The sequence below is a fragment of the Anopheles arabiensis genome, chromosome 2 (assembly GCF_016920715.1).
Source record: "Anopheles arabiensis isolate DONGOLA chromosome 2, AaraD3, whole genome shotgun sequence".
In the NCBI taxonomy this organism is placed as follows: Eukaryota; Metazoa; Arthropoda; class Insecta; order Diptera; family Culicidae; genus Anopheles; species Anopheles arabiensis.
Genome location: NC_053517.1, coordinates 58,578,220 through 58,605,124, shown reverse-complemented (window position 1 = coordinate 58,605,124; position 26,905 = coordinate 58,578,220). Strand labels below are relative to the sequence as shown.

General features: G+C 38.5%; 1 protein-coding gene across 3 annotated transcripts; it reads right to left on the bottom strand.

Annotated features, from left to right (window-relative positions):
• Window positions 1–18,434: 18,434 nt before the first annotated feature.
• Window positions 18,435–23,730, bottom strand: LOC120901124 (ubiquitin-conjugating enzyme E2-18 kDa). Of its 3 annotated transcripts, XR_005739274.1 has the most exons (5): window positions 23,595–23,730; window positions 23,162–23,257; window positions 22,794–22,830; window positions 18,887–19,077; window positions 18,720–18,825 (listed from the first exon to the last, which is right to left on the bottom strand). XR_005739274.1 is itself a non-coding variant. In XM_040308835.1 (4 exons), the coding sequence occupies exons 1-4, from the start codon at window positions 23,619–23,621 to the stop codon at window positions 18,674–18,676; spliced, it is 462 nt and encodes a 153-aa protein (XP_040164769.1). In that variant the 5' UTR covers window positions 23,622–23,729; the 3' UTR covers window positions 18,435–18,673. The 3 variants fall into 3 exon arrangements, 2 of the variants coding, with proteins under 2 accessions (XP_040164769.1, XP_040164775.1); XM_040308835.1 differs by lacking the exon at window positions 22,794–22,830 and having other exon boundaries at window positions 18,435–18,825; window positions 18,891–19,077; window positions 23,595–23,729; XM_040308841.1 differs by lacking the exons at window positions 22,794–22,830; window positions 23,595–23,730 and adding an exon at window positions 23,409–23,427 and having other exon boundaries at window positions 18,435–18,825; window positions 18,891–19,077.
• Window positions 23,731–26,905: the final 3,175 nt, after the last annotated feature.

Here is a 26,905-nt window from a genome sequence, read left to right as displayed (position 1 = left end):
TATATATATATATATATATATATATATATATATATATTTAAATAACGTTTATAACTCTTTAAAATAAAATCAATCAGTATTTTTATACATTTTTATAAAGTAAATCCAATCCTGTCGTCCCTCCTAAATTTGAATAAAGGTAAATTAAAATTTCAAGAAAGTTAGTAAAGCTGCCTTGTAATTGATAACAAATCATCCAATAATGATGTAACGAATTAAATCCAATACCAACGGCAAAAAAACTCAAAATTCAAAACTTTACCACCCTTAAATCGTAGATATAAACGTCTTTAAATGCTTGACAGTTGTATGTCATCATTCTCATTCTCTCATGAGCGTCGAACGGATTTCGTCGTTCGAAGCCAGTACTCGCCCCGACGGTCTCTCAATGGTACGGTATCGGACAAAATGATAGGGCAGCGGTCGGCAAAGTCCGGCCCGCGAGCCAAATGCGGCCCGCTGCAACATTCAATCCGTCCCGCGAAAGGATTTGACTGATTTTGAAAGATGGGAAGCAACGATTCGTACACAAATTACTGAAGATCTTCTAGTTGTAGGGATCGAGAGCAGCAAGGAAAATAAATATATATCATAGATTGGAATAAGGCAAGTAACAATCATTTAATGATGATCAGATAATCAGATAAGAACATACAAATATAAGTTTATTAAGTAGAAACATGAAAACATTTAAGATAGATTAGCGATTAACGAAAAGTATCGGCGCACTCAAAATAAAAATCAGGCTAATCGCAGAGAGAGTGATAGCGAGAGGCGATACATCCATTCGTATGGAAGTGTCAAAATAGGAGGCTTTTCGAGGAGAGGAGGAGAATCGGCAGTCTTGTGATTGATCTTAGCAAGAATGGACGCGACTATTCGATTGGACGGAATAAATGTTGTTATTAATAAACAAATATTTCGGAAATCACCACACTAGTATACCATATTAAACCTTCGTACTTTTTCAACTTTTAATTAAAGATACTGAACGGTCCATCATTCCATAGTACTTTAATTAAATGTTGGAAAAGTACGATGGTTCGAACTCGAGGTCAATATCCCCGTAGCTTTTGGATGAAAACATAGGCCATTTTCGACTGGCTGTAGAAAAAGTGGGGCCGGTCTGGTGGTACAGTCGTCAACTCGAACGACGTAACAACATGCCCGTCATGTGTTCGAGCCACGAATAGACCGTTCCCCCATACGTAGGACTGACTATCCTGCTATGGTAACAATAAGTCACTGAAAGCCAAGCTCACTTCACTAGTGGCAGGCCTTGACCAACAGCGGTTGTTGCGCCAAAGAAGAATAAGAAGAAGTAGAAAAAAGTAGGAAAGATAATTTATTTACATTTACATCTGTTCAAAGGGAATTATTTCAGATTACTTGCACAAATATGTTCAAGACTTTGCGAATTGCCTTTCGTCAATTATTAGGAATTTTCACCATGGTGGACGAAGACATGCATGATTTAAGTTCTACCTTCGATTTTTATCAATTCCTCCTAAGTTTTCGCTACAAACTTGTTAGAGTAGAGTTTTCGCATCACATTGGCGTAGAAAAAAATCGATGGAACACAGGTGACGGATGTTGGACCAGTTTGAGGACCAGGGTGTTATATCGAAATTCTGTCGAAATTCACCTGAAATGATTGCATTGAGTGTTTGCGTAATTGTTTGCCACTGCGAAGCCAGTGGATGCGATTTCTAATTCCTGATCTGTTTCTTCATGTTTCCCAGGTATTATTTTACTGTTTGGTGGGTTGCATCGATATCCCGGTCCGGCTAACGCAGTAATGTAGCTGTAGTGTCGTGGTTTAGCACGTCTGGATCCTTCCTCGGTCTCCACACAACTTTATTCTTCTCTAGTCCATCATTCCCAACTGACATACCAAGGTTGCTTAACTAAGATATCCCCCAAAGGTTGCTACACTACATTCACTTTTTCCTTTTATAAATGTTTGTATAATACATCTTATTCTAAATATTAGCCTACTACAGCCGTCATACGAAGTCTTTTAAGTAACCTGGCTTTTTTGTAATTCGTTTACTTCTTTGGAGCTCCTGTTCTTTTGATTCGAATGAATTGTTCCTTGAGGTGTTCGCAGGTAATGGGGTGTTATTTTCACTTCACGCTCCCAACCGGGCAAGTGTTTTTAGGAGCAGCAATTTTCAATAAGTGAGAAACATCCATACGATACTTTATTCCTGTTTCTTTGCAAGCCACTATTACATCACCTCCTTTCCTTTTTTCTACTATATATATTTTGGGACCAAAGTTTGCAGACAATTTGTTGGTTTTGAATGGTTTTTTCAATAGAACCTCATTTCCTTCGGCTATAGGATTGGTTTTTGCGTTTCTACGTTTATCTGCGTACAATTTTCCATTTTCTTTTGATTCTCTGTCTCGGTCCGCTGTTTCTTCATCTACAATTTTTAGTTCGTAAATTGATGGAAGTCTATCTCGAATATTTTATGACAAAAGCATTTCTGATGGAGTTCTTTTAGTGATTGAATGTGGGGAGGATCGATAATCAAAAGATACTTGTTTAACTCTTCGACCCAATCGGTATTCATTGATTGGCTAATAGTTAATCTTTTTAATAAAGAGCGATTTTGTCTTTCGACTTCTCCATTCTGCTGGGGCCAACAAGGGGGTTGTGCTAACTAGTTTAATATTATTTTTAATACAAAATTCGTCACTAGAAAATACAAATTCGTCACTAGAAAACTGTGGACCGTTGTCTGCGGTGATAGTTAATGGTAATCCAAAACGGGCAAAAATTGGTGTTAACCGTCTTATAGTTTCTCCCGAGTCAATTTTTTTCATTATCTCTACTTCTATATATCGACTAAAATAATCAACGACAACTAGCAGTGAGTGCCCAGAAGAAAGTGGTCCGAGTAAGTCAATAGCTACATGTTGCCATGGTGCAGATGGTAATTCCCTTCTTTTCATCGGTTCGGGTGCAGGTGGTGCAGATACCATCATACATCCCTTGCAAGTTTTTACGTAGTTTTCTACCTGTTGGTCTAATTTTGGCCACCACACTTTAGCCCGTAGTCGCTGTTTCATAATGGTCATACCGGGGTGACCTTCATGTGCTAAATGCAAAGTTTCCTCTCTTAATGAATTGGGTATGACAATTCTTGTACCGCGCAGCAAAATCTGGTTTGCAAAACACAATTCTGACGAAAATACTTTAAATGGTGAAGCATCTTCAGACCAAATGTCTTATCAGTTGTTGAAACTTTTTCTATTTCTCCTAATGAAAGAGCAGCTGGTGATGCATTAAAAGCTACCCAAGAAACGTACTGCTCCACACATTCGTCGAATGTTTTTCCTTCTACAGTTTCCGTAATGGCTAACCGTGAAAGTGGGTCTGCGATGTTAGTTTTGCCTGGTTTGTAAATAACAGATACTTTGTACGACTGTAAACGCACCACCCACCTCTCAATCCTAGCGCATGGTTTTGATCTTGTTCCGAAAATCGTTTCTAAGGGTTTGTGGTCTGTTATTAGTTCAAAGTTACGTCCGTATAAGTAGAAATGAAATCGTTCTACAGCCCAAACGAGGGCTAAAGCTTCTTTTTTTATCTGGGCATAGCGCCTCTCTACGTTAGATAAGCTTTTACTAGCATAGGCTATGATACGTGGGGTACCCTGAGCATCTATTTGAATTAAGACCGCACCGAGGGCAACCGGACTTGCATCAGCCACTAGCTGCGTTCTATCTGCAACATCAAAATACCCTAACGTTGTGGGACACATCATAATTGATTTTAATTTGTTAAATGCCTCTTGATGCACAGATTTCCAGCAGAAATTTTGGTTCTGGCCTGTTAATTGTCGTAATGAAAACGTTATTGTTGCCAAATCCGGTATAAATATCCCTAAGTAATTAACTAGTCCCAAGAAACTACGAACCTCTTCTCCAGACTTTGGTTCTCTAAATTTTCTAATTGATTCTACTTTATCGTTATCTGGTTTAATTCCATTTGCTAACAGAATGTGTCCCAAAAACTTCGTTTGCCGTACTCCGTATGAGCACTTTTCTGTGTTCAAAATTACATTCCACTCTACTAAGCGTTGGAGAACCTTTTTCAGCCTTGTATCATGCTGTTCCTGGTCAGATCCACAATTATATCGTCGATAAAATTGAAACAGCCATCGCAGCCGGTTAAAATTTGTTCCATTATCTTCTGAAATAATTCCGGAGCACAATTTATACCAAACATAAGTCATGTATAGCGGAATAAGCCTCTTCGTGTGATGAATGTTGTTATGCTTCGAGATTGTTCCGATATCTCTACCTAAAATTGAAACAAGTACACAGTTAGTTTAGCTGCAGAGAACTTTTTTTTTTAATTTTATTTTAACCTCATTTCAAGTGTTACAAAAGAATTCTCAAATGTCAAAAAAACTCCGAAACTTTTCTTATGCTGCATCGATGTTCATTGTCTTCATACCTGGTGAAAAGCATTCTTTACATCTAACCGGGAGAAAACATTTGCTTTCGCTAATTGTGGAAGAAAATCTTCGAAGGTTGGTAAAGGATGGTTCTTTCTTTCCACCGCTTCGTTAGCTCGCCGCATGTCTACACAAATGCGAAGGTCATTATCTCCTTTTGGGACTACCACTACTGGAGATATCCACTTCGCTGGCTCGTTTACTTGTTCAATAACTCCTTGATGTAGTAGCTCGACCAGCTTTTTGTCCACCAGCTTTTCTAATGCTATTGGTATACGGCGATATGGTTGGGCTACTGGTATTGCATTGGGTTTAATAGGCAAATCCAGAACGATATTATTAATGGTTCCCAATTTCCCTTTTGTGTTTTCAACTGCATTTACTGGTATGCTTATTTTCAAAACGCCCATGAAGGTGGCAGTATCACGGCCAATAACAGTTTTTCCGTCTCCTTCTACGACGTAAAAATCGGCAACTGTTTTAGCCATGCCCAGTGAGATCGTAGCTGGAAACATGCCGATCAGTGACAAAGATTGTCCCCCATATGCTTTAAGATCAAGCGCAGTTTCGCGTCGTTGATTTGTCACGTGAACATGTTGCGATTTCATCTCCTCCCATGTTACCTTGCTGATTAAATTGTACTTGCATCCCGAATCTATTACTGCGGTTAACGGAACACCACCAACATTACATTTTACTTCGCTGTTGTTGCCTGAATTAGTTAGATGAAAAACATTCTGTGTTTTCATAGGCGATGTGGTTTACAATGCTTGGTTTTTGGTCTCCTTTGTTATTACTTGCGATGTAGTTGCGGTCCTGCTTTGAATATGTTTTTCTTGTATAGTCTGACTGCTTGGTACGGCATTTCTTTGCAAAATGGTCTCTGCCACCACATTTGTTACACAATTTTCCTTTTGCTGGACATTTGTTTTCTTTTGCAAGGTGTCCTGAGTATCCACATCGATGACACTCCCGTTGACTTGATTCAAGAAATTTTCTTTTCTTGCCATACTGAGGTTCTTCGATTTTATGCACCTGTTCAACTTGTTCTTTGTTATCAGCGTTATCAATTATAATAATTTTTCTTGATACGCAACAGTTTCAAATTTTTTGGCTACGCTCACTATTTTGTCAAGGCTAGCATCACCTTGCTTAAGTAATTCTCGGCGTAATGAAGCGGATTGGCAATTTTCAATGACCTGATCTTTCACGTATTCTTCCATCTTGTCTCCAAAACCACAACGGTCTGCTTGTACACGCAATCTCATGATAAAAGAATCGAAACTCTCTCCGGATTTCTGTTTTACTTGACGCAACAGATGTCGTTCGTAGGTTGGGTTTTGTTTTGGAAGAAAAAAATTATCCAGTCTGGCAATTGCTTCTTGATAAGCAGTCCTATTCGGGGTGTATCTTTCTACATTTGCAAGTGGCCCGCAACTGTCGGTGTTCGGTAATTCTGGTAGTGAATCAATTATTTGCTGTACGTTTGAGCCAACAAAATGAAGTAAAAGGTCTTTTTTCCAATCGTCATCGTCGATTCGACAAGCCCGTAGCATAATTTCGAACGATCTGAGCCACTTTTTCCATTCCACACCTATATTTTCGGAATACCCTTCGTAATTGAACGGTTGAGCCGCAAGGCCCGGCATTCGCAAGATGTCTGAAATAAAATTCATAGTACAATAAAATTAGTCCTATATTCATTTACATGCATGTAAGCATACATGTGCACACGTTTACACACCCACTCACACCGGTGTTAACCAGTGCAATTTTTCTCAATACAACCATTAACATGGAATTGAAGAGATTGTCTATCCTCACTATTCACTATATCACTATTTTGGCCATCATGGTTAGAGTTCGACTGATAGAGGTGTCAAATTTTGTCTGCTAACTAATGAGATACTACTACTCAAAGTACAATTAACGTTTAGTTAAGATAAGTCAAGATAAACCCATGCAAAATTGACAATTGTTGTCCATTTTTAATGTAACCGTTATGTAATATTAACATTATTTTAACACCACATTAAGACTATCAGAATGAAGGTCGCATACGAAATTTTATGATTTATATTTTTGTATATTTAAAAAAAATTGTTTTAGTAGGTATTATTAATTTTTAACCATTCTTGGATGACACAATAATAGGAAAACAGCAATAATACCAATCGCATTGCTTTATATCATAAACCAATTGTTTTGTTTCTAAAATTATTTAATGTAATAATCAAATCACAGTAATAGAAAACCCGCTTTCTCCTGGCCCGCGGCTTTAGATCATTTACTAAATTTGGCCCTTTGCCTCAAAAGTTTGCCGACCGCTGTGATAGGGCATTGGTTTTTTCAACGCACCATGCACCCGTTGGGACGGGTTTATGTGTGGTTTGTATTGGTTTGTGTTTGTGTGTGTGTGTGTGTGTGTGTGTGTGTGTGTGTGTTTTTTTTTTTTTGTTTTACAAGGAGGGGGAATCTTCGAAAGACTCCCGTTGTCGCACGGGTGTTGACATGGGATTCTTACCCAGTAAACCCCCTCCTTGGGCCATATACCCTTCCTCATGGGTTCACCTTTCGGTATGCTTCTTGGGGAAGGGCTATGCATTAGCATTACATCTCGCTATTGCAACATGGACCACATTCGCGAGACAGATTTGACAGTTATCACGCGAACACAAAACGGTCATGACGACGACGCGAAACACTAGACACTAAACGACACTTTTTCCGCCGCGCACTCACGCGTTCACTAACACATACACTCACGACGAATTTAAATATCGCCGAGCTACTGGTCTTGCTTCCATTTTTGGTGCAGCTTGGTCAGGATCAGACGCATTGTTGTTGCCGCTGCCTCCCATGAGTCGGTGTGCTGCAGCATGACTTGTACCAGGTTAGAACGGCCCACCTCTACTCTGCAACTCTCGTTCAACTGCAGGCGTTCCTCGGCGAATCGAGGGCAGTGGAACATGACGTGGTCCACCGTCTCATCTTCATCCTTGCACGCAGGGCACCGAGATAGAGGCGCGATTGAACCTGTGCAGATAGCTTCTAAAACAGCCATGGCCGGAAAGAACCTGGGTGACAAAGTATTCCACATCACCATGTTTCCTGTCTAGCCATGCTGCAACGTCGGGGATCAGCAAGTAGGTCCATCTTCCGTTCAACGAGTTACTCTGTGTGTGTGTGTGTGTGTGTGTGTGTGTGTGTGTGTGTGTGTGTGTGTGTGTGTGTGTGTGTGTGTGTGTGTGTGTGTGTGTGTTTGTATGTTTGTATGTGTGTGTGTATGTTTAAGTGCGAATTGCTGTGTGTGTGTTTGTGTCACAAGTATGTCGTTTCGGATAGATTTGTTAGTAGTTTTTTGTGTTTTGGGTTAGGTTTTTGTTGTAATTAGCAGGACCACCGCCCTCGCGATCAGTGTTTCTTCGATGTATTAACAATCTTACGGAACTTTCGCCGTGGTCTTCTGAGGACGTCCGGTTGACTTGCGCATTTCGGTTGTCCAAGCGCGTTTCGGTTGTCCAAGTACGTTTCGGTTGTCCGAAGCGCGTTTGCCACAAAAGTGCGCGATCGTTCCATCACGAACTCGATCGTTTTGCGCTTAGAGGGTTTTCCAATTGAGTTTTGACTAGCCGCATACTTTTTTTTGAATAGTCGCAATAGATTCTTGACTAGTATCCTCTATTTTTTGATTACGAGCAATGGATTATTGACTAGGAGCAATTGATTTCAGCAGACCGGTTGCTGGCGCGGAGTGACCAGATTGTTTTTAGAGGCTATCGGTAGGAAATCTAAAGCAAATTCGGTAATTTTCAGTAAAAACAACTTTTTATTCACTCATAAATTTTATTAAATTCCAATTTTATGGTTAAACGATCAATACTTAGAAAAATATTTGATTTTTGGTTAGAAAAACTGAGTTTTAATGTGCTCAATTGTAAACCGATATTTGATCGAAAATCGATACAACTATAAATGGTCACTCTGAAAAACTTGCTTAATCTAGCTTTTGGTTAGGTTATGCCTGTGAGTTCACTACTGCATATTTCAATTCAGCCGTTAAGTTAAGCTTTTGTGTTGTATTGTGCATTCATAAAATCAAAACAATAGCACCAAAAACCTATCAGATAAAATATATCTTATTTTGTGGATGATATATAGCAATAAAACAAACGCTTTAAACTAATGAGCGGATGAAATTCAATTTTATCCACAGATTATTATTCAAGCAGATCTGTCACACCGGGTGCTATAAACGCGACGCTCTTAGGCTGTCATGCAGGGACCTGCTGAAATCAATTGCTCCTAGTCAATAATCCATTGCTCGTAATCAAAAATAGAGGATGCTAGTCAAGAATCTATTGCGACTATTCAAAAAAAAGTATGCGGCTAGTCTAAACTCAATTGGAAAACCCTGTAATGCCAGCAGCCGCCATTCGCTTTATGATATGGCGCTGATAATCGGAACAATGTTTCGACCCAATGTTACTTACATTGCTTGCTTGGACCGTTAAGAACGGACTGGTTAAAAACTTGGACACGATCCCTGCCTGCGTTCTGCTTCTATACGTGATGAATTACATCGTTGTAGAGCAGCGAAAAAAGCGTATGGATAAAAACTATGAATGAGTAAGCGAAGCGAGTGAGCGTCTACCCATTTAAATCGAGAACAGAATACTGCCGCGCTCATGAAACAAAATGCCCATCAAACGAAAACCTGCGCGCTTGCTCAATGCACATACAAAGTTTCCCATGCACCAGTGGCGCGTTAAACGGTGGGCGGACTGGGCGGCCGCCAGGGACCCCGGCAATCTAGGGGGCCCCGTCATTGTGGATGTTCGACTTCGTATCGATTCTACCCCCCCCCCTCCCTCTGGATGGGTCTTTTACTATCTATTTCAAAATGACTCATTTTTAATTAATTCATTTTTCCCATCGCTTCACTCACTGTATTTTGTCGAGGGCCCCGAACTGCAGAAAACCGGGGCCCCGTACTACTCAAAGCAGCACATTAAATGTTCTAAGAAATCTGCCATACATGCATCAAAGTCGCAAGCGAAGAGCGCTGCGACACGCGCGCACAGCTCAAATCAATACCTCATCATCGTTGGTGCAATATATTGGACAGAGCGAGAAACCGTCAATTTTTGCTGGTGTGGGTGGCCTGTGCACGAGACACCCAAACCCAAAACCACGCAGAGCAACTTGCTGCTAAAATGGAATGCACAGAACGCTGCGCTTAACTACCCCCAAAATCCCGTTACACAACACAAGCATGCAACACACCCAAACAAAAATTTAAAGGCCCCGAAACACAATATTAATACACCGGCTCGTAGCCGGTAAAATTAGCTAATATCAAGCAAGCAACGGTGCTCCAGTGGGTAGAGGTTTCATTCGAGAAACGATTCCATCGATATCGATGTGTGCGCCTTCAATTTGGCTTGGATGAAACGTGCCTGCGCTTGGCTGGGGTTCCTATACTTGTTTTGCAGATGTGTGTCGAAAACAGACAGCTGTTTTCACGCGAAAAATGGTATTCACATCCCAAGCCTGGGATCGTGGAGCGTGCCTGCTTTTAACGCAAAACCTTAAATTTTCACGCGGGGCCCTGCTCAACTTCTGTGGTCAACTGACAAATTGGGGAAATCGGGAAGGGGTGGTACAGGCGTCCCCCGAGTTACGACCCCCTCGAGTTACGACGATTCGCAGATACGACGATTTTGATTTTGACAGTGAAAAGTTGTCAGTGAGAAGAAATTTATGTATTTTTTTGAATTTCTGTGTTGAAAACCGTTACAAACACATTTCCAAAGATTCTTCAACTAGCCGATCTTTGATATTTATATCGCGTAAACGACTTTCGGTGTAAAATTAATACATTATCAAACATTATTTCAAATAAAAATCACGATATCATAGATTTCGCCTCTTCAACTTCGGTTTTAAACTTAACTTTGACAGATATTCGACATACGACTATTTCGACTTACGCCTTGCTTTGGGCCATTTTTTCGGTCCCAAATACAGTCGTATCTCGGGGGACACCTGTATTCATATGTCCAAAAAGGAACTGGGCCATGTTAACATTAAAATGATGTTTTATCACTATTTACATACAACTTTTTGCTTGAAGACAAGATCAAAAACCGTTACAGCTATACTGAAGCCAAAACTCAAAGGTGGTTTACGGGGCCCCAACGATTATGTGGACTCTTCGATGAAGGGGCCCCGTCGGTAAGGAGGCCCCATCAATAAGGGGCCTCGTCCATTTGGTGTCTTGGTGTGGATGGTCGGTGCACGAGCTCACCAAAAAAAACGCGGAGACACTTGCTGCTAAAATCCAATGCACGGAACACAGAACAGCGCTGCGTTTAACCACAAAGAAAACCCGTTGAAACAGCCACAAGCACACATCATACACAGACCAAAATTCAAAGGCCCCTAAACAAAATTTCAATACACCGGCTCGTATCCGGAGAAATTAGCAGGAAAAATGACACCGAGCTCGCGTTGCTTTAAAAAGTCTAGGAAGGTCGTTTGGTCAACGGTGCTTCAGTGGGTTGAGGTTTCATTCGAGAAATGGTTAAATCGATGTCATTGTGTGCGCTCTTGGCTGGGATGAACCGTATTGTTCTTGTATACGGGGCCCCTGCTACCGCTTTGCGATTTTGTGCCGAAAGCAGACAGCTGTTTTCACGCGAAAAATGGTATTCACATTCCTGGCCTGGGACAGTGGATTGTGTATGTCTTTTAATGCAAAAACTAAAATTTTCATTCTTGGCCCTAATGGAACACATCAAGTTTGTGGACGTAAGAGAAGGGGAAATGGGAAAGGTTTCAACCAGAAGGAAGGGGGGAAGGTTATAAAAATACTCAAGGAACCTATGGACCATGTGTCGTGATTTAAGGTTCTTTTTGACATCTTTTTATTTAAAATAAGTTCCTTCTAATTAAAAGGGTTCTTTAAATTATATTTATCTTGTTCTTGCTTTACGTCTGTCTTCGACTTCTCTAAACACAAGACTGACTCGTTTCCTTCTTTTGACGTTTTCTCCTTTTTCCTTGCCTGACGTTTCCTACGTTTGGGTTTTATTTCGCCCTGATATTGCTATCTCTCTCTGCTTCTCCATTTCCATCTCCTTCTGATTCGCCGGCTATTTGAAATCTCTGTTACGTCGCAAAGCCGGTTACGTTCTTCTATGTGAAATTAATTACTTTCTTGATGTTTTTAGTACAAGTTTTACGTTCTCTCTTCTTTTGCTCCTCCTATGCTATTTCCATTCTCTACACCATGTTCATTTATATATGGTTTTTATCGACTATTTCAATTTTTGCGAATACAACAAGACCAAAAACCGTTACAGATGTATCTACATACAGCCATACACAGCCATAATACGAAGAACAATCTCCATTGCCTCGTCCATTTGGGACCCCGTTGATGATCCCGTTGATTGAGGGGCCCCTTCCATTTGATGTTGTCAACCTAATATACCCCCAATTTCCCCCCGGGGGTTATGTTTACAATCAGATTTACTATTACTACCAGACCTATCAGAAGCATATTTATTTTATTTTTCAGAAGCATTTTACTATTAGAGGCAGAAAACATTTGCCTTTTTAACATGTGCAATATTTTTGTTCAACATGGGCACTTTAGTTGGAAGCGTAGAACGCTGCGATACATGCCCACAGCTCAAAACAATATCATTTCATCATCGTTAGCCCAACGCAATGGATCAAATGCATTGAACGCTACGCGCGAGTCGGGTAAAGCGAAATCCGTTACAAGAGATGCCTCACGCAAACTACATGCACATACGACATTAAAAGGCTCCGAAACCGATCTCAACACAACGGTTCGTAGCCGGAGAAATTAGCAAGAAAAATTGGCTGACACCAAGCACGCTCTTTTTATCTGTGGAGGTTTCATTCAAGAATCGATTCCGATGTCGATGTGTGCGCTCTTTAATTTGGCCTGTGTCTATGTTATCACGCAAAAACTAAGAACTCGTGCCCCGGCTAACCTTTGGGGCCCCAGTCAAAATTTTGGTCTGGACGAAGTGATGGTGGAAAGGCAAGCTGTTGAAGGGTTTGGGTCAAATTGGCAAGGGTCGACGGAAAGGAAAAATCGATATGAATGATCGCGTAAAGTTTGAACTAATTAAGCTGTCGGCAGCGGTCGGCAAAGTCCGGCCCGCCACAATATGCAGTCAGGCCCGAGAAAATATTTGCGCGATTTGGAAAGATAGGAAGATCCTATTCATTAAAAATTAACTGAACATATTTTAATAAGACAATTCATATCGAATATGAACTCTTCCAAATTTGATCATCATAACATGGATTGTCGGACCAATCAATATGGTAAAATTTGAGGAGAAATTAGAAAATAGAAACGAATAATTCCATAAAAACCTGACTGTTGATTTTACGAGAACAATGGTTACACACTATTGCTTTTTAAGGATGCAACGATTTTCTAGGAGTTTTTTTTTTAAGGAAATGCGCTATCAATTGGTCTGACCTGGCCTTACTTGTCCGTGGCCTCACAATAGTACTGAACGATTATACGTTTGTCTCGATAATTTTTCAGCTGTTAAGGTTTTTGTACCATCTTCAGATATATCCTGAAAACAATTTGCAACATGGAAGGAAGGGTACATTATGAAGCAATATTGCGATTTTGCTTAATTGTTTTGAACTTTTTATGACTTTTGCACACTATGCTGCAGACTCTTAATTGAAGAATCTTTACAATCAATTTTAGTTATTGTAATTTAATAAAATGAATTTGAAACTTGCTTGGATGATATAATAATTTAAGAAAACCAATAACCAATCGCATTGTTTAATATCATAAACCAGTTATTTTGTGTATTAACTGTAATAATAAAATAATATATGTGTAAAAAATGCATTCTCCTGGCTCTCACCGCTCGATCATTTAGAAAGCAGCTGATCTAAAGCAGTGGTCTCCAACCTGTGGTCCGTGGATTACTTGAGACAAACATACTGCAATACAAGGTATTTCCAGTTACTTTCGAATGAAAATATTGTTTTTTCCAGCGTGCAAGAAGTTATCGCTCTGACCGGTTGAAAATGAAGTGGCCGTAATTCGAAGCAAGACGGTACTTCAGTATTCATTGTAAAGGTAAACACCAACGTAAAAGCAAAATATTGTTTTCATGTTATGCTCACGATGACGATTTTAAATCAAATCGTCCGTATTATGAAACACGAGCTGGAAACTGTAAAGTAGGAAAGAAAATATCGTTTAGAACCATCGTTCTTGTCAATAAAAGACAAACGTAACTAGCTTAGCGAAAACGATAACTTTTCGACCTTTAACTTCTTTTGAGTATAGACAAAACCAACTCCGATCATGGCCGGTCAGATTTATTCGGATTGTCAGGATAGGACTAAGCCCATCCATCAGCTGCATTTTCAGTAATTTGTTTTACTGATACTCAGTGAAACGATAAAACCATGTATTACTCAATAGCTTTCTGTAAAAAATGTAACTGCAGCCAACTTATAAAATTTGCAGTGTATGATTCATAAACCAAACCCCCCCCCTCCCCCATCAAAGAATTTGGTGAAGGGGCCCGTCTATCATAACGCCTAGGGCCTCGAAGAGGCTTGACCCGCCACTGGCCGTGGGTGCGGAGCCGGCTACGTTGGGTTGGAGTTGAGGAGGTTCCGAAGTTGTCTGGAGTCGGTCGGAACCCGTTTTTAATATAAGATGATGATCATATTTTATAGATCGTCAACATATATTTTTATACAACAAGCAAAACAATTGGAAAATGTATATAACTTTTGAAAGAAACGTAAGTAAAACTTAGAAAAAGACCCATCATCCACCTAAAACTTGCGGCCTGGCCAGTTATGGCGGTGGAGTTAGAACATATTTTTGATTGAAAAAAATCTTGATAGGATTTTTAAAATTCTACTTTTACTACGATATGTTATAAAACATTATTATGAACTTTTAAGAGAGTTTTCATTAAAATCTTACAAGAAATTCAAAAGTTATACTCTTTTAACCACGAAAAACATTGTAGCATATCTGCTACACAGAACATATTGTAATACACACTATCAGCCATAGACACATAGTAACACACTTTGGAAAGCCAAATCACACCATCGCAACACATTCATTATAACACACTCAGCAAAGCAGATCATACCATACACACCGGGAAGAGCTCAGGCCACACCGTTCATATAAAAACAATTGTGACACACTTAACAAAACCAACCGAAACGTACAACATAAGCAGGAACAGTTTATGCATTATAACCCAAAGCAGGAACAGTAGAAGCATTAAACCCAAAACAGGAACTTAGTGACAAGAACCATCGTTCTTGTCAACAAAAGACAAACGTAACTAGCTTAGTGAAAACAATAACTTTCCAACATGCAACCCGGAACCAAATGTGAGAAACCCTTAACTTCATTTGAGTATAAATAAAACCAACTCCGATCATGGCAAGTCAGATTCGTTCGGACTGTCAGGATAGGACTATGCCCATCCAACATCTATCGACTTCTCATTTAAAGAGTTTAGTTATGTCCCCCTACCCAAGGTAAGGCCTCTAAACTCCAACGTTTCCAGTAAGAGAAACCTCCTAAAGGTTTCTATTATCGCCTGGACGATCAAGTGTCGAACGTCCGCTTCGAAGCAGTATCCACCTCAGTTCTACTTAATTCGGCAAACGATGACGAAGGCCACCCTGACCAACGCGAGTTCAAAGTTACTACATGGCAACCGTCCCAAAATCGAACATACCGGGACTATCTCAAACATAACACATGGCGACCGTGACAGGACTTAAACATATTACAACATCATTGTTCCATACAAAATGTATGGCCTACCCAGGTAGGCGGTTGTACGATTACGTAAAGTTTTTTGGTCGTACACAAGACGGTTAAAACGCAAAACATACCCGGGTAGGTGGTTATAGAAATGAAGGTTAATGTCGATAGATCGAATTGAATTTAATGATGAAGTACAAAAACAACAAGAATGGGAAACAACGACCCAAGCGGAAATTTTCGTACGATAACTCATACACTCTCATAATTTGACAAGCAATATATGACTGTATGTGTGCTTCTTCCATTCGAACCATTTCGCTCTCCAAGCCAAGCGTTGAAGCAGGTTATGTATATTTCTTTTTTACTATTATGTTTAGTTTGCATTTAAATCAGTTGTGTTCTTTCGTATCGTATCATTCATATAAACACCAACAATGTAAAAACAATTTAACCTCAAAATGTCTAACGCTAGACGTGCAATGAAGATAGCAAGTTTCTTCGGTTTTCTTTCTGTCAGTCATCATCATCACCCAGCGTGAAGAATTCGAGCATCAGTAGCGTACGATCGGGCACGGGTGGGGCTAGGAAGCTCTGTCAATGCACGTAGCCAGTGCACATAAGATCGTCGCTCGGAGCAGTCCTTTTCCAAGGATTACCGGATGCTAGTCCGATTGGACCAACCATTACCGGTCCATTCGGACTTCCAGGTTTTATTTCCAGTCACCTTTCAGAGGTGAATATCCAAATACTCAACCACGTGACGTCTAATCAGGGTTCACTCAAGCTTGTTTCATTCTGCCCGCTTTACAGAACCGTGTCTGTACCGGTGCCCGCTCCATATCTGGCTCATCTTCCTGTACCTGTACTACATCCAGACGCTGTACACCATCTGGTGTTGTACCGACGCAGGTCCCTGCGCTTCCCATCCCACCACTACTCTCATAAGGGTAGGGTGACTTCCTGCCGTCCAACTAGAGATACGAAGATGTGCACCGGCAATCATCATGGGCTCAGGCTGCTATGGTTGTTTGTCTCAATAAATAATTGCGTTTGTTTATGTTACCTACATAAACCGACTTGATACGCAAATAAAACCACTAAAATTAAAAAAAAGTTTTTGTATTTAGCCGAAATCTCGATTTGCTTAACCGAAAATCTTGGTTAAACGGAAACGTCAAAACAAAATGTCATTTGCATTTTTTAATCGAGATAAGGGCACCAGAAACTTAACCGAGATCTTTGCCGAGATCTCAGTTGTGCAGATTTCGGCATAAATTAACCGAGATTCGGCAAAACATTTTAAGAGTGCACGATGTGATTGCAGTATTGACATGCATGACGTTGTGTAGCATTCGTTAGTCCCGTTTTTCTTAACAATATTCAAAACTAATCGATGTTTTTTTTTTATAAATTCCTTTAAACATGACCTACTCCGCTATTTACGGATTTCCTCGATTGAAACTTCATAGAAAAAGTTCTTTTGGTCCTTTGTGTTAAAACCAGCTTCGGAGCCGTTGGAGCGGAGCCAAAATCGGATTGGCCATTTTGGATACCATTTGACAGCAGAACGCCCTTGAAAATTATTTATTCCCTCAAACATTTACTGTTACTACAGGCAAACATACTCTTCCTGTAAAATGTATGAACCAATTAACCTTTTTCTTGCAATAACTAGACCGACTTATCATTTTCATCACAAATAAAATTTGAATCGAAAGGGGCTCCTTTAGATGTCAAACTGCCTGTAACGAACTTTTGGCTACTTGTAAAATCGTTCAATACTACAATACGGCCCTACCAGCCAAAATCGTTAATAGATGTCTATTAGCCAGCCCAATAGACTAAGACTGTCTGTCTGTTAGGCTTCTATTAGGTTCACGAATGGGGACAGTAAATATCAAAACCACCAGCAGAAAAAAAATTTAGGGTTCTACGCCATTACATTTGTAGTGCTTTGCGGATATGTTTGATGTGAAGAACTTTTTTCGTGTTTATTCCAGATCATTATTGTGTGTGTAGCCGCGTTTCGAACTCAGTCCAGTGATGATGAAAACTCGTACATCTGTAGTGAGGGATAAAGAGAATTATTCCCATTGGAACGCTAAAAACAGATAAAATGCTTCAGGTTTGTGATTGTGATAATTGTGATACAACTGTTTTTATACATACAAATTGTTTGTGTTGTGAATGCTCATTGAATATGTCAATAATAATCAGAACTGCTATTGTTTTCTTAAACAATATTCATGTGTTGCTGTGTGTTTAGCAGAGTCTTTGAATACTTGGCGTAATATTCCACTTCTTTCTTAAATGTAACTCTTCATCAAATTAGACAATTTCATCCATGTAGACGGGCAATCCTTCTAACAAAACTGCTTAAAGACTGAATTTGGACACTTCTTAACATGTATCATCTAATAACAACTATTAGACTATTATGAGACAGGTTTATGACAATAAGTCTAATAAGGCTTATTAGACACTTTTTAGACGACTATTAGATAAGAAGTCTAATAAATCGTATTAGACACTAAAAAGACAACAATTCGACGAGTCGTCTAGTTACACATGAGCTGTCAATTAATAGACAGTTATTGGGATCCGTTGCCTTTTTATTTCGATTTTGGCTGGTAGGGGGGACCTCGTTCCTACACAATCCTTGACCATACCCTCACCAAGCGTCATATGTCAAAAGCATCTGCCCATTTTGCTCCAAGCGTAACTGCCCTTTTTGCCCCAATCGTAACTGGCTATTTTTCCCCACGTGCAGCATTTTTGAATACTTGAAATATTAGTAAAAATACGCATTCAATGGCCTTACTCGCTTCAGACAAATAGTATAGTAAAACCATATCTTTAAAAACATACCATGTAAATTTTCCACTCATCCCTGTTACACTGTTTTGTGCTTATTTTCGAAGTGGCAAAAATTACATAAAATGCTTAAGCTTATTTTACATTTTTCTGGGTAGTTTGTAATTTAAGGGTTATAACACTTACATGATATCCATAAAGCACTCCAATGAATACATTTCGAGCATTGGAATGTATCTTTGCTGTGAAGGTGCCCATTTTGCCCGCTTTCTCTTCTGAATGAGAAAGGCAAATTTGCCAAAACCACAGGAGAATTTGAATTAAGGATTTTTTTTAATAAAATTTTCAGATTGTTGGATTCGACTAAACAGATGTGACGTTCATCGAGTATCAATGATTATCTTATCGTCGCTCAGATAACGCATGTATTTGATTTAAGCGAATGTAAGTATCATCTCCCTAATATCGTTTTACAATTTACAACTGTTTTTTTTTCAATGATGAACATCCGATGATCTTGATGGTGTAGCATCTAGTATTCACATCTATTATTTTATTCCGGTCGCTTTTCGCTGTGCTTTCTGGTATGTTCTTCGGCATTTTTTGTAAATTTTTTCCTATCTTTTAGAAATTCTTCTGCCAGGTCTGCACGTAAAGGATGTTCAGGTTCGGGATCATTGACCAACTCTATTAACGCCTGAATAACTAGAATGAAAAAGATAATTAAATATTTCCCTTCTGTAATCTTCATTTTTATTATACTTACTAACCTTGGTCTGTTTTTGTTGCCGGTTTCCAATTTTCGGCACTTATAATCGGAAGACAAACTTGACCCTTTTCATCAATATTTGGGTGGTATATTTTGGTTTTAAACGAAATCTTTGGTGGTTTGAATGGGTATTCGGCTGGAAAATTTATCTCTATTCTAAAAGCTCCTTTGTTATAGGGGACGTTATCCTTAGGTAAAGATAGAAAGAAAACTCATTATTGGTTTTATAAACAAATAACGTCGCCCAAACAAACCAGTACTGCTGGCAATGGCAATGCTAAACCGTCGTCAAGCTTAAATTAAAAATAATTCAAGGCCAGATTTGTATAGCCCATGATTTATGAGGAATATACAGTGGCTTACCGATGAATGGAACACACCACTATCAGATGATTTACACCTGTTTCCAGATAGGTTCGAATCGCAAACCACCTGCTTCAAATCGCATGGCACTACGATCGAATGCGTACATGCACGGTTGAATCGCGTGCCAGTACGGTTGAATCGTCTTCCACTACGGTCGAATCGTGCACCATTACGATAGAGTTGAACCATTGAATTTCTGAAAGGTAGAGTATAGCAAGCCTTTTGTTTACGTTTGAAAGCTGCCTTCTTCTTCGCCGATAGCAATTCGTTTGTAAAATACGAATGGTAATTATTCACTGATTATGGATAAAACCCACGAATATTAGTTGAAAACAAGGGTTTTATCACCAACGAGGAACCATGACTAATTCGCTGATAACAAAAATTTTACGTGTAGTCAGTGAATAATTAAATTTTATTAGAATTTTAGAAACGAATTGACATCGGCAAAGAAGGAAGCAGTTTGCAAACGTAAACAAACAGTTTACTATGCTTTACCTTTAAGAATTCCAATGGTAGCGCCACACGATTCAATCCGTAGTGGAACGCGATTCAACCATGGTTGCACGCATTCGATCGTAGTGACATGCGATTCGAAGCAGGCGGTTTGCGATTCGATGCACACGGCACGAGATTCGAACCTAGCTGGAAACAGGTGTAACTACTCCATGCCACGTTGATGAGATGGAAATGTCTATTTACACTATATTTTGTCCACAACAAAAAATAGGCACAAGGAATGTGTAGGAACGAGGTCAAATATTAACCAAAATCGGATTGGCCATCTTATGTGCCATTTGTCATTATTAAAATCTTGATTAAAATTTGTATATATACCCATGACGGGCATGTTGTTAAGTCGTACGAGTTGACGACTGTAGTACGAGACCGGGTCATATATATATATATATATATATATATATATATATATATATATATATATATATATATATATATATATATATATATATATATATATATATATATATATATATATATATATATATATATATATATATATATATATATATATATATATATATATATATATATATATATATATATATATATATGTATATATATAATCTCTGATACACAGGCGATCCCCGAGATACAAGTCGAATCTCGTTATTTTCAATCTCGGAGCAAGTAGGGGGTGGTTTTAGACACAAAATAAATTATTTTATATGTTTCCACTAAATTGAACATTTTCAAACCTTTTGAAATGATATTTTACATTCGATCAATACAGAAATTATTTGGTATTCCACAATGGATTTGTCACAACAGTACAATTCGCTCAAAGAACTGTCAAATTTGGAAAACCGCGTATCTCTGAATCCGCGTATAAGAGGTACCGTGTATCTCGGGGACCGCCTATATAAATAAAAATCTCGTGTCACGTTGTTTGTTGCGAGCAACCTTTCGCGTAAGTCGATTATCAGGTTTTACAGCCAAATATACTTGATTAATTATGATTTTTGATTCCGAATTTGAATTCCGTTCATTTATGAAATATATTACTTATTTAATGCAATTCGTGTAGAAAATTCGATTATTTGTTTTTTAGTGATTTAAAACTTTTGGAAAACTTGAAAATTTCTTCATTTGACAATTGATGCAAAACATTTTACTGATTTGACATATGTACTGTCAAAAATAAAATTCGCATAACTCGAATTCGCCTAAGGCCCGTGTCTGTGCTCCATCGGATGCGATTTTATCGGAAGGCCTGTCAAAATTTTATATGAGATTTGACAGATAACGTCGGACGTGCGATTCGTCGTACGACGGAATCAAAACATTTTGATTTCGTCGGACGCCGCATCCGATTTTATCTGTCAAACTAAATGTTTGGTGTTTTGTAGGAACAATCGCAACTTAAGTTTTCATAATCGTTATATTATTAAAATCATCCAAATAATCGCAATATGATACGAAAAAGCGTTTGACAGCACGTGCGATAAAATCGCATGCGATGAAGCACAGACACGGGCCTAACTCGGGTGTCGCGTAACTCGGGGGTCGCGTAACTCGGGGAAAACTGTAATCAACTACAGTGGAACGTCGATTATCCGGGCAGCTCGGGACCGGGCGGTTGCCGGTTAATCGATTTGCACGGATAATGGTTAAAGAAATGTCAAATTCATATCAAAATTAAAAAATCCACTAATTTTATGATTAATTCACCTTGAATCAATCAATAAATCGTTAGTAGAATATTATTTAAATCAATAACTATAGGTTTAACAACTGTTCATGAACAAAAATAAATTTCGAAAACACCACTAGACACTACAGAGCTGCACAAAAAACTGGTTGCCCACTTGACGATCGCAGCAAATGTTCGCTGTACGTTTGAACAGCTGTCACTTTTATGCGCACGGTTAAGCCGCCCCCGGATAATCGACGTTCTACTGTATAAAGATGTCCCCCGAGATACGACTGTATTTGGGACAGAAAAAAATGTCTCAAAGCAAGGCATAAGTCGAAAAAGTCGTTTGTCGAATATCTTTGAATATAATGTTTATAGCCGAAGATGAAGAGTTGGAATTTATGATATCGTGTATTTATTTAATATAATGTTCGATGTATTTATGTAATGTATCAATTATATTTAAAAAGCCGTAAACAATATAGATATTCAAGATAGGGTAAGTGTGGAATCGAGACTTTTAAAATAGCATGTTGATTGTAAAAAAATATGTATTAAACTCATTAATCGCTTTAATGGGCCGGTGTGGTGGTACAGTCGTCAACTCGTACGACTTAACAACATGGCCGTCATGGGTTCAAGCCCCGAATAGACCGTGCCCCCATACGTAGGACTGACTATCATGTTATGGTAACAATAAGTCAAAGAAAGTCAAGCTCACTTCACCAGTGGGTACAGGCAAGCCTTGACCGACTACGGTTATTGTGCCAAAGAAGAAGAATCGCTTTAAAAAGAACCCTAGCACCTAAAGTATTTTTTATCAAAATGGCCAAAAAATAGATTGAACAGATAATATTTATATTTCATATGTATCATTTATTTGTGAACATTTTTAATATTTTATAACAATGAACATCAATGAAAAACAATGAAAAATATAAAACCTGTTATAGTTAAAAAATAAATCTCGTAGATATCGATTCGAATCTCGAGTTAAAGAAATCAACATTTTTTCATCGCAATTTAAAATTTTTTTTATTGAAATAATATTCACTGGCCAGTCGCGTGGACTGTAATAAAACAAACACAAAACTGTAATAAAAATGCTGCTTGGGAATATTTTAAGGAATGTAACACTTCTCCAAAGTAACGTAGAGAGCTGAGTCTTAGGATGGAAATAGACGAACCGAGACCGGGTAAAAGTAAGGCTCAGCCCTCTACGTTACGCTAATAAATAAATAATAAATAATATATATATAATATGTATATATATATATATATATATATATATATATATATATATATATATATATATATTTTATTTATTTATTTTCCCAGCAATTGATAAAGCAGGATAATGAAATACATACAAGTATTTACTACCTTCATTAATCTCAATTTTAAAAAGAGCCCTAGTTATCTGTAAAAAAAAATTATATACCATATATATATATAGATCAATTTTTATGTTTCATGGTTAGCTATATTTTGGCTGAAAATTGCGTGATTCGACTTACGCGGAAATTCGATAAGCGGTTTTTTGTCGGTCCCCATTGATAGCGTATCTCGGGGACAGCCTGTAAAGTGATATCGCGTATTTCGGGGAATGTGTGTGTTTTGTAACAAGAATTTTGGGCTATCTACTCTTCCATTGTGTGTTTGTGTTATTGAAAATATAATTGTACATATAATAAGACTAGAATAATACTACAAGCAAACTCATTGGTTTACTTCACAAGCACAATTCTTACCGGTACAATCAATCCCGTCCAAAGTAGTAAATTTGTTTCATCTACAAGAATGTCACGAAAGGATTTCATGCCTGACGATCGAATGTCTGCCAGTTCCTACAAGAGATGCCAACAGGAAAATCAGATGAAAAAAGAGCCACACAACCATAACATAGAACATTTCGGTGGATGTCCAACTACATGTTACGAGTAAAAACATCATGTTGTTAACGTCGCTTAATTTATAACACTTCAACAGAATTTGTACCATCGTAAATGTATTTAACTATTTAATTGAGTATCAGTTCATCAATCATAACACTGATAACACTGAAGCCGCGCTAAGCCCTCATTCCTATCAATAACATTAATAACTTGCGTTTTATTCTGTTTTTTACTACACACTTTTAAGCCAACGAAATATCCGAAAGTAATACTACAAAAATCAACTTACTTTTTGCAATCTTCGTGTGGCTGCCATTTTGCTAAGATATATTAAATAAAGGTTGTTATTTCCTGTTTGGCAGCTAGATTATCATCAAATTGAAAGATTCAACCTAATTGCGTTTTGTCAAGTAAGACACTCCCAATGAGCAGGCCCAGAGTCCATTTACCAACCTAAGTGACATTTGTAAAAAAAAATCCATGAAACGAATTCGAGCAGTCTGCGAGCTCGCAGAAATTCCGTTTGTTTACATATATGCATGCGGTAAAGAGAGTTGCAGACTGGTGACATTCATTTGATGGAAAATAGTTTTGTTAATTTTATGTTTTTTTAGTTATACAGGCGTCCCCCGAGTTACGACCCCCTCGAGTTACGACGATTCGCAGATACGACGATTTTGATTTTAACAGTTAAAAGTTGTCATTGACAAGAAATGGATGTATTTTTTTGAATTTCTGGGATAATATCCGTTATACACACATTTCCAAAGATTCTACAACTACTCTATCTTGAATATCTATATTGTGTACGTCTTTTAAAATATAATTATTACATTATCGAACATTATTTTAAATAAAATACACGATATCATAGATTCCAACTCTTCAACTTCGGTTATAAACTTTATATTCATAGATATTCGACATACGACTTTTTCGACTTACGCCTTGTTTTGGGACACTTTTTCGGTCCCAAATACAGTCGTATCTCGGGGGACACCTGTATATACATATAGATTTTTTAGTTATATATTTTAGTTATATATATATACACATAGACATAGGTGTATACATGCAAATTAATAGATATTTGTATTGATTTAGGTTACAAAAAATCAGTATTTCAAAACAGATTTTAATTCATTTATTTTTGCCTCAATTAATACATTACTGTTTTGTAAATGGTATTTTTAATTTCTACATGCATTTTGAAATGATTTATCTAAAAAATTTGAATGAAATCAGATTATACAAGATCTTCCGACTACCCTCTACCTAGTCGAAATAAATTCGATCGACAAAGAGCGTATGCGATACCAATTGTCGACAAAATTGTCAACTGCTCGATGTTTTACATAGGGTTTGTCTACTGGTCGAAACTGACTTTGCGATTTCGATTGCGATCGAATTAACAATTCGTATGCGATGCCAAAGTGAAAGTGCCAATCGAAATCCATGTTCCACAAATATTTGTTAAAATGCTGGTTTGGTTCTGCTTTTATTTTTGGCAGTTTGTTCCTATTTTTGGCATGCTGTGTTCCGATTTTCGGCAACGCAAATACAGGTCAGAAAATGTTTTAATCAATGTAAATAGGTAAATAGAAAATTAGCCAAAAACGCTTATCGGCCAATTTTGGCATGTTAAAGATCGCTGCTTGAATTCGCCTTTTGCTGTAGGTAAAAAGCATCAAAGTTCCAGGTGGTCCTTCCAAATAGCGCCTAAGCAGCTTCCTTAGGCCGAAAATACACGGACCGGAATTTCTCGACCGCGGAATTCCGCCTGCTGTCAAATCCATTTACAAAGTGTCAACGGCAACTTTCCCGAACTGTCATATCCATACAATGCTACAATGCCGGGGATTATTTTTCTTTGTGTTTTATTTTCAAGCAAGCGTCAAGGGCCACCTCGTACCGTTTTCATGCATTAAAAAGCTATAAAGTTCCAAGTTCGGTACGCTTTATTAACAAGCCTTCAAGTTCCATCGTGAACCATCACATCACACATCAACCTAATCAGCTACAAGGCTCCTGAGAGTACCATGTGCCTGTTCAAAGGCTTAATAGTTCCACGAAGTACCGTCTATCTCTTAATCAGCCACAACCCAACTAGCCAGCTCGTACTTTAAAGCTGATTTGGGGCTGTATAACGAAAAATCGTCCCGATGTCGTACAATTAGAAACATGCATTTTAACATTATTACTGTTGTGGATAGACGTGCCGAGCCCTGGATTCGCCGTAGCAGTTGCGCTGCTGCTGGTCGACATCCAGGAATCGACACTGCGCTCACGCACACAAATACGCCGCACTTAGCGATGCGCGCTAAGTGTGTGCAGAGCGCACCTAACGGGGAGTGTAACAGGCTACCGGTCGAGCAGGGCTCCCGGTAGGGCTCACGGTGCGGCTCGTGCGCGCGGCCCCATACTTTATTGTATTGTGTTTTGTGTTATTATTTATTATTTAATTCGTTTAATAAATGTGTAAATGTGCAAAACATAAAAATTACCATAGCAATGGATCTTCAATTGCGCAAAATTTTGTTTATGTTTTTCACGAACCTCAAGTTTTGTCACTTTTCTTCTTTGGCACAACAACCGTCGTCAGTCAAGGCCTGCCCGTACCCACTAGTGAAGTGAGCTTTGGCTTTCAGTGACTTTTTGTTACCATAGCAGGATAGGCAGTCCTACGTATGGAGGCACGTTCTATACGGGGTTTGAACCCACGACGGGCATGTTGTTAAGTCGTACGAGTTGAAGACTGTACCATCAGACCGTCCCATTTGTCATTTTTAGTGAACTTTATTTCTTGGCTGGTCAAGGCAAGGATAATGTATTTAGAAGGTTGATTTTTATCCCTTTGCTGTGTGATATTGTGGGAGACATCTGTCACTCTCTGCAATTTCATTACCCTGCACCAGCCCAAGGTGTTTTAAAATGACAAGGTGAAGTTGTTCAGAGCAAAATAACATTTCTCGACTTGACATAACTATTCCAGTGGCTCCAGTGTAAAAATCGTGGAGAGCTGATGCGGGGTAGTGAAATTTGTATGCAGTGAGTGACAGATGTCTCCCACAATGTCGCCCAGCAAAAGCGATAAAAATCAACCTTCTAAATACATTATCCTTGTATCAGCCCTCGCCAATTTTTATACCGGAGCCCCCGGAACAGTTATGTCAAGTCGAGAAATGACATTTTGCTCTGACCTTAGCAATAGACGATGCGCAATCTCAGATTGCGCATATATTTATCTGTCAAACGGGTCGTTTTGATATATTTATCGGTAAAAAAAAATGTATATATCTCGGACATATAATCTTGAAAATTTATGCCCAATCTTGGCGCAATCTGAAATTGTATGGAAATCCTAAGTGCCACAAATACACTAAACGACCACTAAACGGCTTCTAAACGACTCAAGTTCTCTACCTAAACGGAATATAGAAAGACTTCGTTTAGCAGACGGCAAACGACTCATGCATTCTAAAAATAGCAAAAAAGCTGGTGGCGCTCTCTGTTGGTGGGATACCCCAACCAGTTGAGCTTCATCGCAATCACAATTTCAATTGGATTTTCCAATAATCACATTTGATCGAAAAACTCTTT

Coding starts and splice junctions, on each gene's coding strand:
- LOC120901124 (XM_040308835.1), bottom strand. CDS start 23,621: ATGGCAGCCACACGAAGATTGCAAAAA. Junction 19,078..23,161: donor GGACGGGATTGATTGTACCG/GTAAGAATTGTG, acceptor TCTTTACCTAAG/GATAACGTCCCCTATAACAA. Junction 18,826..18,890: donor GGCAACAAAAACAGACCAAG/GTTAGTAAGTAT, acceptor TTTTCATTCTAG/TTATTCAGGCGTTAATAGAG.